Source organism: Ammodytes marinus (assembly GCF_949987685.1).
Source record: "Ammodytes marinus genome assembly, chromosome: 2".
NCBI classification, from domain to species: Eukaryota; Metazoa; Chordata; class Actinopteri; order Uranoscopiformes; family Ammodytidae; genus Ammodytes; species Ammodytes marinus.
This window is the reverse complement of record NC_137231.1, coordinates 33440743-33456893: the sequence shown is the minus strand read 5'-3', so window position 1 is coordinate 33456893 and position 16151 is coordinate 33440743. Positions and strand designations below refer to the sequence as shown.

The following is a 16151-nucleotide window of genomic DNA, read 5'->3' as shown; positions in this document are numbered from 1 at the left end:
AGTGCATTAATGTGGTGACGTGGGGACGAGCGAGGGGACTGCTAACTGCAGTAACTGACAGGAAGTTAGCTAAAAGAACCATTCCGCTTACAGCACCTTTAAGTTAGGAAACAAAACTTGTTATTGCATCATACATAGGACACAAGGCTTTTTGCAGCTCCCCCTTGAGGCAACTTAAAATACATCACAATAGGACTGTACGTAAGGGAGTTATACAGCTGTTTCAAGTCCTTAATGTGGAAATATTCACCATTAGCCTGATAATACACTTACACATATTTTATATAAAAAATGTAGTTCATAATTTAGCACAATATTCAATATTTCTGAAATTAGGCAACAATCCAATTTGGACGTCCTGAGCAATGGTTTAGTCACAGTTAAACACAAACCTACCAAATCTGCCATGATTGTGTGGATATGGTTTGATCACATTTGACATATTTATCTCCGTGGTAACAGAGGAAAACAACAGCAGTGATCAGTTTCAGGTTTGTTTGTTTACATTACTCAATTCTGGTTGTTTAAATATCTGACATCACCTTTTTCCAACATTACTCAATTCAAAACGAAAGCACAGAGAAAAAAAAAAGTAATTATGAGGCTGGCTACCAGTTTACGTCCCGGTTCAATCACTTTACTAGATTTAAAATTGTAATAACTAATTTTATATCTATATATAACTAATTGTATATCTAAAAAAAACTATAGTAACGTGATTGATCAAACACTTTTATGGTTGCCTTTTAAGCTGGCAATGAGTGTGCCGCTGTTTGGGGCACAAAACACCAAACACCAACAAATTACATAAGGAAATAATAAAATTAATAAAACAAGAGTATAAGTAAACAAGATATCAAATCTGATATTCAAATCAGGTATTTGATGTCAACATAGGTTTTGGTTGGTAATAGGGATGTCCATGGTTAACCTGTTAACCGTTAAGAAGATCTTTAACCGGTTAATACTAAAGGTTAAACGGTTAAAAAAAATTAAATTCATCCTAATTTCTCTCAAATCCGGACTCTTATTTTGATATCGCAATGGCTACCCGTCCCCTAAGCCTGTGTGTGTGTAAATGTATGTAAATTACAGTCACTTATTGCACTTTCGGCTCCTACATTCGCATATTTGACCTCTTCTCACAACAGACAAGGTGCCATGTGAATGTCAAATTGTAGGCATTTAAATTGGCTACTGGTCCCTGAATAGTTTTTAAATGAATAAACAAAAAAAGCCTGCTATAATGCTTCATGCATTTCACTATAAATAGGCTACATTAAATCTTAACGGTTAACCGGTTAATAACCGTTAATTCTTGTGGTTAACCGGTCAAAGAAAAAATACTAAATGGCCATCCCTAGTTGGTAACAAATAAAAAGTGAGTTTCAATACATATAGTCCTAAGTGTTTTTAGTATTAGCAGCAGTGGCCTACAGTTTACTTTCTCCTGTCTGTCTTGTTGCACAACTCTCTGTGTTAATGTGACACCACCCAGCAACAGCTTGCAACACAACAAACTTCACCGGGGTGGATGGGGAATGTATCTACTTCTGTGTGAAACCTCAAAACCTCACGTCTACCAAACAAAAGTCTGTTTTTCAAGATTTCTCTCCCCCTGATGTTCATCTAATCAAACCAGCTGGCTTCTCACCAACTCTGCAAGCTGTGGGAGCCACTAAACGATTCTTTTTGACAGCAGTGTTGTGTTGTGTCACTGAAAATTTCTTTTTGGCGATGTCAAACTTTTTTTTTTTTAACTTTTTTCTTTCACTCTGGTCACTGTGCTCTTTGCTGAACAAGCTGCATATTTCCATGAGTAACGTCAAGGGAGGCGACCTTTTGTTCCCAAACACAAACTCTGAGCGGACAGCAAACACACACACACACACACACACACACAGGGAAGCATGCAGACACACACACACACACACACACACACACACACACACACACACAGGGAAGCACAGACACACACACACACACACACACACACACACACACACACACACACAGGGAAGCACAGACACACACACACACACACACACACACACACACACACACACACACACACACACACACACACACACACACACACATACACACACACACACACACACACACACACACACACACACAGTAAGTAAAACACTGCATGAGAAACTCCCTGACAGATAAAAGCTACGTTCACAAACATTATGCAGAAGAATGTATTTCCTGACTTGCTGCTCTCATTGTTTGACTTCTTCACTATTTATGGTTTTATTTTTTCAATGATCTCATGATTACAATAGACAGATATGAAGACATGTATTTTATTTTACGACATTTTGCTTCATTTTACTGTGATCACAAAATAACTATTTGAAAGTTATAAAAAGAGCTCTAAGGAAAACGAGTTTGATTTATTGAGATTGTGAAACCACTTCCTCCTGAGTGTGAGAACATTCATAATCTGGGCCTCAATTCAAGTACAGCACTAGTTCAAGTAGCTACGAGATACTTTCATTTTTTTGTAGATTCTAGTGCCCCCTTTGGACTAAAAACAGTCATGTTTTTACTACACTAGCTCCAGCTGTCCTAAAGACCTTTGCTAGTTTTTATATGTTGTGTAAATTGATGGAGGGGGGGCGCCCTTAGCTCAGTTGGTAGGGCGTCCCCCCCCCCATGGGCCTCGGCCAGCAGCGGACCCGGGTTCGATTCCAGCTCCCGGTCGTTCTCTGCATGTCACTCCCCTCTCTGCCCCATTTCAACTCTGTCTCTACACTATCAATGAAGCATAAAAATGCCAAAAAAATATCTTTAAAAAAAAAATTGATGGAGGGAATGTGTTTAAAGTGCTGATATTTCTAGGGAGTTCTTACATATTAATACTGGGAAACATGACAGTTTGGGAGTCACATAGAAACCAATGGGTGTGTGTGTTTTGACGCATGTCAGATAACACCAGTGTGTATGGATGTGTGTATGACTACAGTATGAGTCGATAAGAGATGCAGAATAGGCCCCAAACTGGACTCAAACCTATTCTTTTGGAGGTGTCTTGCTATTTGCTTTTCCTTTTATCATGTCTTATGGACATAGCCAACACACAAATGATCACCTTATGATGACAACTAATGTCTGCAAAGGCATATTAAGTAGATAGATGAATGGATGGATGAATGCTGGATAGATGGACGGACAGACAGACAGACAGATAGACAGATAGACAGATAGACAGATAGATAGATAGATAGATAGATAGATAGATAGATAGATAGATAGATAGATAGATAGATAGATAGATAGATAGATAGATAGATAGATAGATAGATAGATAGATAGATAGATAGATAGATAGATAGATAGATAGATAGATAGATAGATAGATAGATAGATAGATAGATAGATAGATAGATAGATGGATAGATATGCACTGTTAGGTAACATGTTTGTTTCTCCACAGAAACTCTGAATTTTACTGTCGCCCATTAAAGGGGAGCCTCCCTCCACCTGGGGGCCGAGGTCCCCAAACCACCATCAAACTTTACTGCACATCCTGCTCCTACAGCCAGCAACTCTTTCATCCACACACACACACACACACACACACACACACACACACACACACACACACACACACACACACACTGTATGCAGACTCACACACACACTGTACGCAGAAACACAGAAAGAGAGAGACACACACACACACTGTATGCAGACACACACACACACAAAAGACACACTCACAAACGTAAACGCACGCAGGCACACACACACACACACACACACACGGACACACATGAACACACACACAAACACAAGGACATACGTGAACAGACACACACACACACACACACACACACACACACACATAAACACAAGGACATACGTGAACAGACAGATACACACACACACACACACACATAAACACACACACACACATAAACACTAGCTTTGGTTCAAAGCTCCAACACTAACCCAAAACAAATGTGCCACCACCACCTACATGCGTCCACACAGAGCCAAGGCTAGTGAGATAGATAGATAGATAGATAGATAGATAGATAGATAGATAGATAGATAGATAGATAGATAGATAGATAGATAGATAGATAGATAGATAGATAGATAGATAGATAGATAGATAGATAGATGGATAGATAGATAGATAGATAGATAGATGGATGGATGGATGGATGGATGGATGGATGGATGGATGGATGGATGGATGGATGGATGGATGGATGGATGGATGGATGGATGGATGGATGGATGGATGGATGGATGGATGGATGGATGGATGGATGGATGGATGGATGGATGGATGGATGGATGGATGGATGGATGGATGGATGGATGGATGGATGGATGGATGGATGGATGGATGGATGGATGGATGGATGGATGGAGAGAGAGAGAGAGAGAGAGAGAGAGAGAGAGAGAGAGAGAGAGATAGATAGATAGATAGATAGATAGATAGATAGATAGATAGATAGATAGACAGACAGACAGACAGACAGACAGACAGACAGACAGACAGACAGACAGACAGACAGACAGACAGACAGACAGACAGACAGACAGACAGACAGACAGACAGACAGATAGATAGATAGATAGATAGACAGAGCCAAGGCTACTGAGCTTTACCCGGGAAACTAAACCCTAAGAAATAGAGACACGGTCAGTCGGTCTGTTTTACTTTCTAAATGAAATCTAACCTTAAAAACCAACTTCTGCTTTGACTGCAAGTTCATACGCTGGAAAACAGAAGTGACTTTCTTATCATGACATCACGTCAGGGAAACACCAGCTGCTACAATCTGCTACATATCTCTAAAATCAACTCATCTCTAAAAATGAGTTTTTGGTGTGTGTGTGTGTGTGTGTGTGTGTGTGTGTGTGTGTGTGTGTGTGTGTGTGTGTGTGTGTGTGTGTGTGTGTGTGTGTGTGTGTGTGTGTGTGTGTGTGTGTGTGTGGGTGTGTGTGTGTGGGTGTGTTTTATGTAAATGTGATATCGTAAAGTTAAGACAACAAGAAAAAAACGACTTGGTTTTGTCTTTTCAGTTGAGAGTTCGGAGTTAAACACAGGACAAGAGCAAAGATAATCAAATACAAACAATTCATAAAAATTTTAATAACATTTCCTACGAGGTGCTCTTTCTATCAGGTGAAGACGGTCGCCTAAGTTTTTTTTGTTGTTGGCATTTTCTCTTTATCAGACCGTTTTAGAGAGACAGAGATGAAATGTGTCAGAGAGGGGAATGACATGCAGAGAACGACCCGGGCTGGATTCTAACCCGGGTCTGCTGTGAAGAGGACTGAGGCTCTATGGGGAAGGGGGGGGGGGGGATTATAGCCACTACATCAAGAGCGCCGGCAAAGTTTCCATAAAGTTTAATAAGACTAATGTTATAATTCATAAAATTGTAATTACATTTTTTATATCAGGTGGAGCCAGTTGCCTCCCAATCTAAAACACACAGCAGTAAACTTTGAACTCATTCCAAAAATAGTCATTGATTAAGTGAATTTGATGATCCAATTTTCCGGTCAGCTTCCGAAACCTGATACATTCAAAGTCATTAAACTAGTGTTGTGTTACTGGGACGAGCCTGAGGAGCTTATCTGAACTGTAAGGTGATATTATCAGACCATATCTGCAGTCATTTATTAAACCTGCAGTGTGTAGAATTTTGGGTTTTATTTCCTAGCAGATTTTGTAGAAAATAATTATAATATCCACAAGTACGTTTAATTTAGTGCATAATAGCTGATTTTTTTTTTTGAATTATTATTTTTTTCCTTAGAAAGGGTCTCATATATGTCCATATTTCTCCATACTTTGGACCAAGGCCTTGTCACCGCCATTTTGGAAGTGTCATAGTTGGAATGTCATCAGGTGCATTGTTTAAAATGTAGAATTGTTCTTGTCCTTGAAGGCCACTGTAGCTTCTGTTATTATTCTAAAGGGTTGGGGTTACCCAGGGAGCGTTGCATTCTAGAACTTTCTAGAACTTACTTGATGATGTCATATTACACACTGCACCTTTAAAGGGCTTCAATGCCCTGCAGAGGAAAAATGCTGAAAATATTTGTATGGTCTAAAATGCATTGATATCCTGTATCTATATCAGTTTTTAGTAATCAAATAGTATGCAAGCAAAGTGTTGTATAGAACAGCTTTTTTGAATTTGCAGTAACTATGAAGCAGATGTAAAAGACAGCTCACTGGACAGCTAGAGTAGTGGTTGAAGTTTAAGTGTACTTATTCATTTTCTACTAGTTATTCGTATTTGAAAAATATCCATTTTGATGCACAGACAAGTTGGTTGCAAATCATGTATTAAAGGTAGCTTAGCTTAGCAGTGGTTATTATCATTAAAAAGAGAGAATTTCATATGATTCGATTATGAATAATAGCAATAAAAATGTACCAAGCTGCCTTTAAATCATACACTTAGATACAATTATTGCTAATTCTAATATCATATTAATATCATAAAAGCTATGGGGTGTGAAATTGAATAGCAATCAAACTAAGATAATTTTTTGTCAATGAACCGGTTAAAATGGATTGCAAAGCAGAGAAGACATGATGTTGGTAGATAGCCTCCTGCACTTTTCTGTGAGCATCCTGTGGAGATGTTAGCGCACAGTCTGAATAATTGAAGGTACTGAGGTTATTTTAAGGCATGATTCTGTTGGGGCCTCTAAAGGAACATGACATGGAAGCATAACAACCTCATTTTTTCAATCTGTTTAGCCCAGGGGTCTCCAACAGGTCGATCGCGAGCTACCGGTAGCTCGCGGGCGGGTTTTCAGTAGCTCGCCTGATAGGTTGACCGACTTGTAAAAAAAAAAAAAATTTTTTTTTTTTTTTTTTTTTTTTTTACAAGTTAAAAATCTGATCAAGGTAAATGCACCTCTTCCCATGGTCAAAACTTTGCGATTTGCGGTAAATAAATGTTCACATGTGTCTCAAAGCGTTTCTCTATCAGCTGGTGTGCGTGCTGCTCTGCGGCTTTGCATGCGGCCATGCATAACTACGGCATGCACTGTCTTTGACTTTTGCATAAATGTATTTAATCATTTTAAGGGGAAAACACATTGTATTTAGTTATTTGTAAAACAGCCTGCTATAGTAGCCATACAAGATTTATTTTCTGAATTTCAATGCTGCTTTATTTTTACGTTTTAAATTGGGAAATACATGTTCCAAAACGACCAATAACCTCTGTATTTAAAAAGAAATCAAGCAAGTAGGCTAATAATAACCATTAATGAATTATAGCCTATCGCATCACAGTAGGCCTAATTGTCCACAATAATCTCACAACAGCCCCTATCTAAAAAGGAACTTTAAAAATGTACAACTGTAAGGTCAGTTGTCTGTTTTATTCAAATAAGCAGTTGTTTATTTCTGTAGTGCGTATTGGCATCTTTGAGCAAAATACCCCCAAAATTTTCGGCGCGACGCGTTGCACCGCGCCTCCTCCACACCTGGGTGGTGACCACCTTGACTAAGACATTTCCTGGGGGAAACACTGTTGCGTCACAATAAGAAGTGTAATACAGACATTGATGTCAATTTTCACTGATATGTGGCCCACAAAAAGTGTAAAGTAATGTGTTCTTGGACCTTTGATGGGAAATTATTTATGATAAGCATTGGGTATTGCAGTTTCACACATGTACAAACAGAAGCTTAATTCATTTGATGTGTGCTATGTAAATAAATATAAGCGATTTGATACAAGTAGCTCTTGGCCACTTTAATTTTTTCAAAGTAGCTCTCAGTTGAAAAAAGGTTGGAGACCCCTGGTTTAGCCTATTATGAGACTTGAAAACCTACAGTAAAAGGTGAAGGTCAGTTGTGTGAATAGGGCTCGGCGATTGGACGTTAAAATCAATATCACGACTAATTGAACATTTTACCTCGATTAAGCGATTTCTTGCAAACACAAAAAAAAATGTTAAATATTGTCATTTAAAACCTTAAAAAACAAAATTGAATCTTTGGTAAACATATAATATTTAAAAATTGCCATATGAAAATTAAATTACAAAATAAGGGGGGGGAGGGCTCTAACCACTACACCAGAAAAGACACACACACTCACAGTCGCGCACAGAGACACAAACAACCACACACACAGGCAGAGAGAGACGCACACAAACACACACACATACCCCCTCTCCCACACACACACTCACGTACACACACACACAAACACACAAACACACACAGCCCCCCCCCCCCCCCATATATTGTTATTTAATAAAGTTCTAGTGAAAAAAAAAGATTAATTTACGATGAAGTGTCCAGCCCTATAGTTGTGAATCAGTCCACACTACAGCAGAGGGAGGGAGAGACAGGAAGCAGTGAAACAGTGAGAACCAGAGCATGGATCAAATTCCTTCTGTTAGGTAACAACACACAGGCTGGTCCAGGGTCAGATTACAAGTTTAACTAGTGTGGGGCTTTCATGTTATTAAGTAAGTTAGATGGATGGATGGATGGTTAGATAGATAGATAGATAGATAGATAGATAGATAGATAGATAGATAGATAGATAGATAGATAGATAGATAGATAGATAGATAGATAGATAGATAGATAGATAGATAGATAGATAGATAGATAGATAGATAGATAGATAGATAGATGGATGGATGGATGGATGGATGGATGGATGGATGGATGGATGGATGGATGGATGGATGGATGGATGGATGGATGGATGGATGGATGGATGGATGGATGGATGGATGGATGGATGGATGGATGGATGGATGGATGGATGGATGGATGGATGGATGGATGGATGGATGGATGGATGGATGGATGGATGGATGGATGGATGGATGGATGGATGGATGGATGGATGGATGGATGGATGGATGGATGGATGGATGGATGGATGGATGGATGGATGGATGGATGGATGGATGGATGGATGGATGGATGGATGGATGGATAGATAGATAGATAGATAGATAGATAGATAGATAGATAGATAGATAGATAGATAGATAGATAGATAGATAGATAGATAGATAGATAGATAGATAGACTCCAGATCAGCTGGACACATTCACTTCAAAGTGGACTGGATATTGTTAAAAGTTTTACTAGTGTGTGGAGCTTTCATGTTATAGGGATGGATGGATGGATGGATGGATGGATGGATGGATGGGTGGGTGGATGGATGGATGGATGGATGGATGGATGGATGGATGGATGGATGGGTGGATGGATGGATGGATGCAGCATACAGCATACAATAACAAACCCCCCCACCCCTCCACACACACACACACACACACACACACACACACACACACACACACACACACACACACACACACACACACACACACACCACCCTTGCCAATTTAAAACTGTAAAATGAAATGAAACTTTGCAACAACAACAACAAAATATTTTTAAAGTGTATAATAACTAAATGTCACCTTGCAGAAAGAGAGATACTATTTGACTATTGACACATATTCAAATACTAAAATAAAGCCAATAACAAAGGAAAGATATGAACCGTTTTCTAATTAAAAACATGCCTCGAGTGTCTAGTCCGTCAGATTGATAGCTTGATTCCTCCTAACTGAGGGTGTTGTAAAGTGTAAAGTGGACAGGGGCATAGACGTCGATTACGGGGGGTATGGGGGGTACATGTACCCCCCACTTTTCGTCAAGACTCATTTTGTCCCCCCCACTTTTTAAGCCGGACATGGAGTGCGTCCAGCCGTATTAAAACACAGCGTCAAGGTCTCTCTCTCTCTCTCTCTCTCTCTCTCTCTCTCTCTCTCTCTCTCTGTGCGCGCACGCGCGACCGTGATTGGCCGCCGCCTATCCTTGTTTCGGTGGTTCATGCGCCGTAGCTGGGCAGAGCCGCTCCAGCCCTGCCCGACTCGCTGGCTCTCCCAGCGGGGAGAAGCTCCAGTGATGCCCGGCGCGCAGTCGCCCTCTCGACCGCTCTCGACCGAGCGAATCTACGAGCGGCCGCCCCCCGCCAGATCTGTCTTTTCAGCTATGCTTTTCAGTCCAGAGATTCGACTATTCGGCGGCCGTGCGGGGCAATTGTAGCCAACTTATTCCTGTCGGGTTTTAATTAGAACACAGCACTGTGTCGCAAGACTGACTGCGTGCCTATAGAGAAAATGTAGCCTTAATGTGAGGGGAGACAGCCACTTCCCTCTGTGAGATTATATCTAGCAAACAAAGTTACAATGAATCAATCACCACCGTCACATGGACAGTGTTTAAATAAAGCTTCTCTTTATCATTATCAATAGAGCTAAGCAAATGGTGAATATTAAGCCTGCGGTGCATCTGTAAGCGCGCAGTTTGCAATTTATGTTCAGCACCAACTGCAGCTGCAGAAGAATAATAAAACATCACAATAAATGTGTCGATTCATCTGACACGTCTACACTAATTACTCAGATAGCATAAAAACTCTTAGAAAATACACAAAGTAACGGTCCTAACTCTCTCTCTCTCTCTCTCTCTCTCCTTCCTTTCGGCGAAGGTCCGTGGCAGGTGTGTGTGTGTGTGTGTGGGGGGGGGGGGTGCACGCGCATTAATCAAGGACACACACACACACACACACACACACGCAGCTTTACTTTTGCGCGCGGGTAATCTGGGTGCAATAGCCTTCATGTTTAACAAGTAGAATAATACAGCATCATCATTCACAACTGTAAAAATATTGACCTTAGGCTACTTGATCAAGTTAGCGCAGCTGTCACTTTATTTTCACATGTTGAAACCTGTTATACATTCTGAAGTATGACAGTATCATCGTCTCGGCTGTTCTTTGTTTGGGTACAGCCGTGGGTAAAGAAGGCGAGGTCAGCTCGAATATAGCTTCCAAAAATCTCCAAGCACTCGCGACTTCAAAAAATGATTGCCTTTATTTTACAACTCAAAAAAGAACAAAACTGTCTTATAAATAAAGTAAAATATACTGGGAAACGAATAAACCATTTTAAGCAACGAGTGAACTTAATAAGCGGTCGAAATACTTTTTTAAACCACCGCCTCTTTCCCTTGACATTTAGTTTTCATCATGACAAACACACACCAGGGGGGTATATTACGAAACAAACTCAACAGAGCCCGGCTCTCTTTTCTTGATCTGGTTCAACATGACACATACCCTCGCTCAGAGCTAAGCGGTATCACGAAGGAAGTTATCAACCTCTTATGTTGAACGAGGGTTTCGGCTTCAGGCTCTGTGCGCGTCCCCATGAAAGGGGGCGTTTGACCCGTCATTTGACTCTGTATCCGCACAAAATGGAATGATCTTGTGCCGCTAACTTTACACAAACGGACTGATTGTGAGCAGCTGAGTAAAACAAAAGTGTGTCGCCAACTTCATTCAAGAGGAAGAGTTTGTCAGTCTGAATTATTACAGCAGAAATCAGAGAGCCGAAAAAAACTCTTACTGCAAATAGGCTAAGGAGAGTGGAATGCTGCCAGCATGGACATGATTTATTTATCTTGCCGATCGTTCTCGCAGTGCGTAACGTGACATTATAAAAGAATGAAACGTTGAACTCGGATTTAAACACTATAACATTTAGCCTAATATATATAGGCTACTTTGCTATATTTATAGCACTACGCCTATAGTCCCACACTTAAGAATGTAATTTGAGTCTGAAACTGTCCCCAAATGAATAGCCTATGGAAAATCACTTTAGTTTTGGTCCACATCATAATGATTTAGACTATTAGCCTTTTATTTGAATCTTACAAATACCAATAGGCCTACATTAAAAAACATGTAGTCTGTATTTTCCGGACAAATATGAATCTACTGTGAGAAGCTTAACCTGCGAGTCTGCAGCGATGTCCGAACTGTGACAGCTGTCACCTGTCACGTCCCAACTGTAATCGCTACTGATGAAAAGAAAGAAGCCTACAGTGAAATAATGTTGCAAACTGTGATTTTATAGAACACTTTATTAAGAGCCAGTGTGTGTAGATCGCCAGGTAAAACCATTTGAGATGAGAGCAGAGTAGCGCTGCATACAGTAGGTCTAGGCTATTTAACATTTTCTGCATCAATAACTGTATGCATGTGGCAAAAAGCCGCAGCGCGATGTTACAGTTCACTCTGCTGTAAGCCTTATGTCACGGCTTCGTTTCGTTCATTAACTTACTGATCAATAAGTTTACTGATTTAACCAGTTTACTCAGTAAGAAGTATCGCTCAGACAATATAGTCAGTTCCGCGGGATTTCAAAATGTGTAGTTTCCTTAAATGGCAGCGCTCTAAGAGCCGAATTTAAGCTCAAACTCTGAAACAAAAACTGGTCTGAGCAGGTTAGCCCTGCAGCCTCTGTTACCACGGTGATCTAGCCAGGTAAAAAGAGAGCCACCTTTCGTGATACTGAAAACTCTGGCTTTAGACTCAACAGACCTCGCTCAGCCCTTAATCTCGCTTCGTAGTATACCCCTCAGGCCTACCTGCTCGGTGCGGAAAGCCCGCCCACAAAAAACAAAGCAGTCTAGGCATGAACAGTACTATATAATATCATTATCATCAATTGTCCCCCCCACTTTTGAAAATGCACTCCAGAATGCCTGTTTGTCCCCCCCACTTGTTTAGCCAAATCGACGTCCATGGACAGGGGGACCAAATACGTTATAGGCCTAAGTCTATCGCAGCATTTTTCAACTGTACATGCACACACAAACTAGTGTATACATGTTTGCCTAAATATATAGTACTAGGCTATTGCGTCAAACCCAGCGTGCATGCAAGACAAAAGTCGTTCGATTTTCAGTTCAAATTTTACGAGCAGTTTATGACAGGTGACATATTAACTTACATTAGCCTACTTTTCTCTCGACTTAAACCTCAACACAAACAAAGCACCATACCTTTATATCATCAAGCTTAAGTCTAGTTTTGGACATTAGTTTTCTGTAATGTAGCCTATAGCCTAGCGCGTGCATGTTTGCCTAAATATTAATCCTATTGCATCAACAACAGCGTGCACGCAAGAAAAAGCCGTTCGATTTAAATTCACATTTTAAGAGCAGTTTCAGTTTATGACAGTTGACGTATTTAGGCTACAAACCACAATACAATCAAAAAACACCAACTGTAGCCTATATCATCAAACACACGCACACACACACACACGCACGCACGCACGCACGCACACACACACACACACACACACACACACACACACACACACACACACACACACACACACACACACACACACACACACACACACAACCTGAAACAAACTAAATTAGTCAAGTTATTAGCATGAATTTTCTCACCAGGTCTCTCGCTCCGTGCACCGGTCAGACCGACACGTAACGTCCCGGACTTCACACATGTTTCTCGGCCACAGTCCACCACACTCTGCCGCTCTGATCCACCCAGCTGACTGACTGAGTGAGCAGACAGGGAGCTACTGCGCATGTGCACTGCTGCCCCTACCACTACTAACTACTGTCTAATAAAACCATTATATTTTGGACTTTTTCTTGTGATATTACGACTTTACTGTCTGGGTTTGTGTTATTATATGACGTGTTTGCGAGGACGTAAACACAAGTCCTTTGTACTAAACTTTTAAGGGCAGGTTAAAAAAAAAAAAAAAAAAACATGTTTCATGATTTTTTTCTCAAATCTGAAAGTAGCTTTTTCATGCATCCTGGAGCAGGACTTTCAAATAAGTCAATTCACAAAATGCAAAAGTAAAATAGAGTTGAAATAATTTCCCCTCTATGACAGATGGTTCTTAAGAAAATTAAAAGTGTTACAGTGTTGTGTCAGACTATGTTTATGAGAACAGTTTTACATTTTTATTTTTTTCTGAAATATGAAATAGTCTTTCTTTGATCCAACCTAGAGCAGAAATCTGACTTGTTCTTCCTCATATAAACCTGTACTTTTTATTTTATTTAAATGTTTTACTTCTTTTCATTCGCTTTTAAATGTCTTCTAATGTGTTTTATGTATTTTAATCTTGCCCCTGTAAAGCACTTTGAGTTTGAATTGTGCTATATAAATAAACTTGCCTTGCCTTGCCCAAAGACTCAGTTCTTTAAAATTCTTCAAATAAGTCAACTTGCAAAAGAAAAAAACAAAACAAGTTGCAATAGTCTCACTACAATGACACTTGTTTGCAGTGTTGCTTCAACATATTTGTTTTTCTATCACTTGGACTTAACTTTTTAGGGCAGGTTGAAACACACACACACACACACACACACAACCACACACACACACACACACACACACACACACACACACACAACCACACACAACCACACACACACACCACCACCACCACAGTCTATTTCTGGAACTCTCACTCCACATCCGATGAAAGTAAACAAACCAACGTTCTCACCTGTCACCTCTCTTCACTTCCTGTTTACCCACAATGCCTTGCTGCTGGTGCTCGTCTCCGTGGCGACACTGACTTGCTTCTGCTATCGGGTCCATCGGTACGTACAAATCCTGAGAAGTCACTTTGCTTTGGTTTGCGTTTGTGTTGACATTTGTTGTTGCCATATTCAAACAAGGCTCTTTCGTGTATCTACAATTTCCTATATTATCCCTGCTCCATGAAGGCACCTCCAGCCTCTTAATTGGGTCATTGAAGGTTCCTTGGGGTACTGAAATCAATGGTGAAGCCTGAATTTGAGGAGGTGTGGCGGGCAGTGGTCTAGTCGAACCACAGAAAGACGATTGCCGGTTGTCTGGGCTGGTCAAACTATCCCTAGAAAGGGCGCTAAGTAGTGGGGATGCTCTTACATGATCCCCTGGCTTACACTGGCTCTGCCCTCCACTCACACACCCCTCTCTGTCCCCTTTAAGGCTCCTTTTCTTCTCTTTGCAGCTTGTTTTCTTATGCTTCTGTGCGCGTGGGATGGTGCCAACATGTGTGTACATTTCACAGGAGCGGGCGTAACCGGGGCTGCGTAGGCAAGGTTCCATATCATCCACCGATTGGTCAGCATGGTTTGTTGTTGTTATTGTTGATGGTTTGGTAAAGTCAAAACTACCATCATGCAATGGGGCGGCCTTGACGTTGAGCTTGTCTTCTCGCTGGCGCAGGGAGAGATTGGTGAGGCTGCCAAACCATTTGAAACCTGGAAAGAGAAGGAGGTGGTTAAAGCTAATAGTGCGTAACTTTTTTTAATATAAAGGAAGGTTGGTTACAGTCAAGCCATCGCTAAACGAGTTGAGACAGAGTTGATTAAAGTGTATGTGTGTCAGAGGAGTGAACATTTTGGTAATGTATTTTCTCTTAACTTAATAAACAAACTTTCCAACAGGAAAATGTAGATCCCTGGAACACTGTTTGAAGTTAGAAAGCTTCCTGAAAAGTTTTACTGTTTCACTGTTGTTGTTTACAGCAGCAGGGCCCACAGTTTGGTTTACAAATATTCTAGTCTTAACGTTTGGTTCCAGGTTCCTCAGAATAGTTTGGCATATAATAATGAGAAAGTTATAATGTGTATAAGTAGTGTCTGTAAGATGTTCCTGCTGTTTCTCAAACCTCTCAACAACTTGAATTCTCATAAGCACCCTACTGACACACAAACACACACACACACACACACACACACACACACACACACACACACACACACACACACACACATTTTGTGTTTTGTACTTTCTGTATATTTGTGTTAAGGACCCGCTCATAAATCCATCTCAAGGGATGCATCCTTATAATAAACTCTATAGACTGTGAGATGTAGTCATATATTTAACATATTAAATACTTATGTGGGAACTTTTCTTCCACCGTTTGGGACTAACAAACAGCTGCAAACATTTCATTTCCACTTTGTCCACATGTGTAAAAGAAACACTGTGTTTTTAACTGTGTGTTTGTCTTTTCCCTTAAAGTCATGTGAGGAATGTTGTTCAGTTCTCATCTGCTAAAAACTCTCATGGTCTAAAAACGTTCTATTCTGGAGCTCTCAGCACGGTTTGGTTTTTGTTTCGGCCCCAGGGACGTATTAGGCTCCCAAAACACGCTCACTTCCGCTGCTTAAAATAGACTAATGCTTTGGAGGAAAGGGAGTTGAGGGGGAGGTTGTAGTACAGATACAAATAAGAAGCATTTGTTTTTATTTGTAT

At 40.4% G+C, this 16151-nt stretch overlaps 1 protein-coding gene across 1 annotated transcript in view; it reads right to left on the bottom strand.

Moving 5' to 3' along the window:
* LOC307265478 (SH2 domain-containing protein 3C-like) overlaps positions 1-14498 on the bottom strand; it is a gene marked incomplete at both ends in the record, with an annotated part of 68493 nt that extends 53995 nt beyond the window's left edge. The window contains 2 exons of the mRNA XM_080047225.1: positions 13322-13435; positions 14404-14498. Coding sequence (XP_079903351.1) covers positions 13322-13435; positions 14404-14498 — 209 coding nt within the window. The remainder of the gene's footprint in view (positions 1-13321; positions 13436-14403) is intronic.
* Between the last annotated feature and the right edge of the window lie 1653 nt (positions 14499-16151).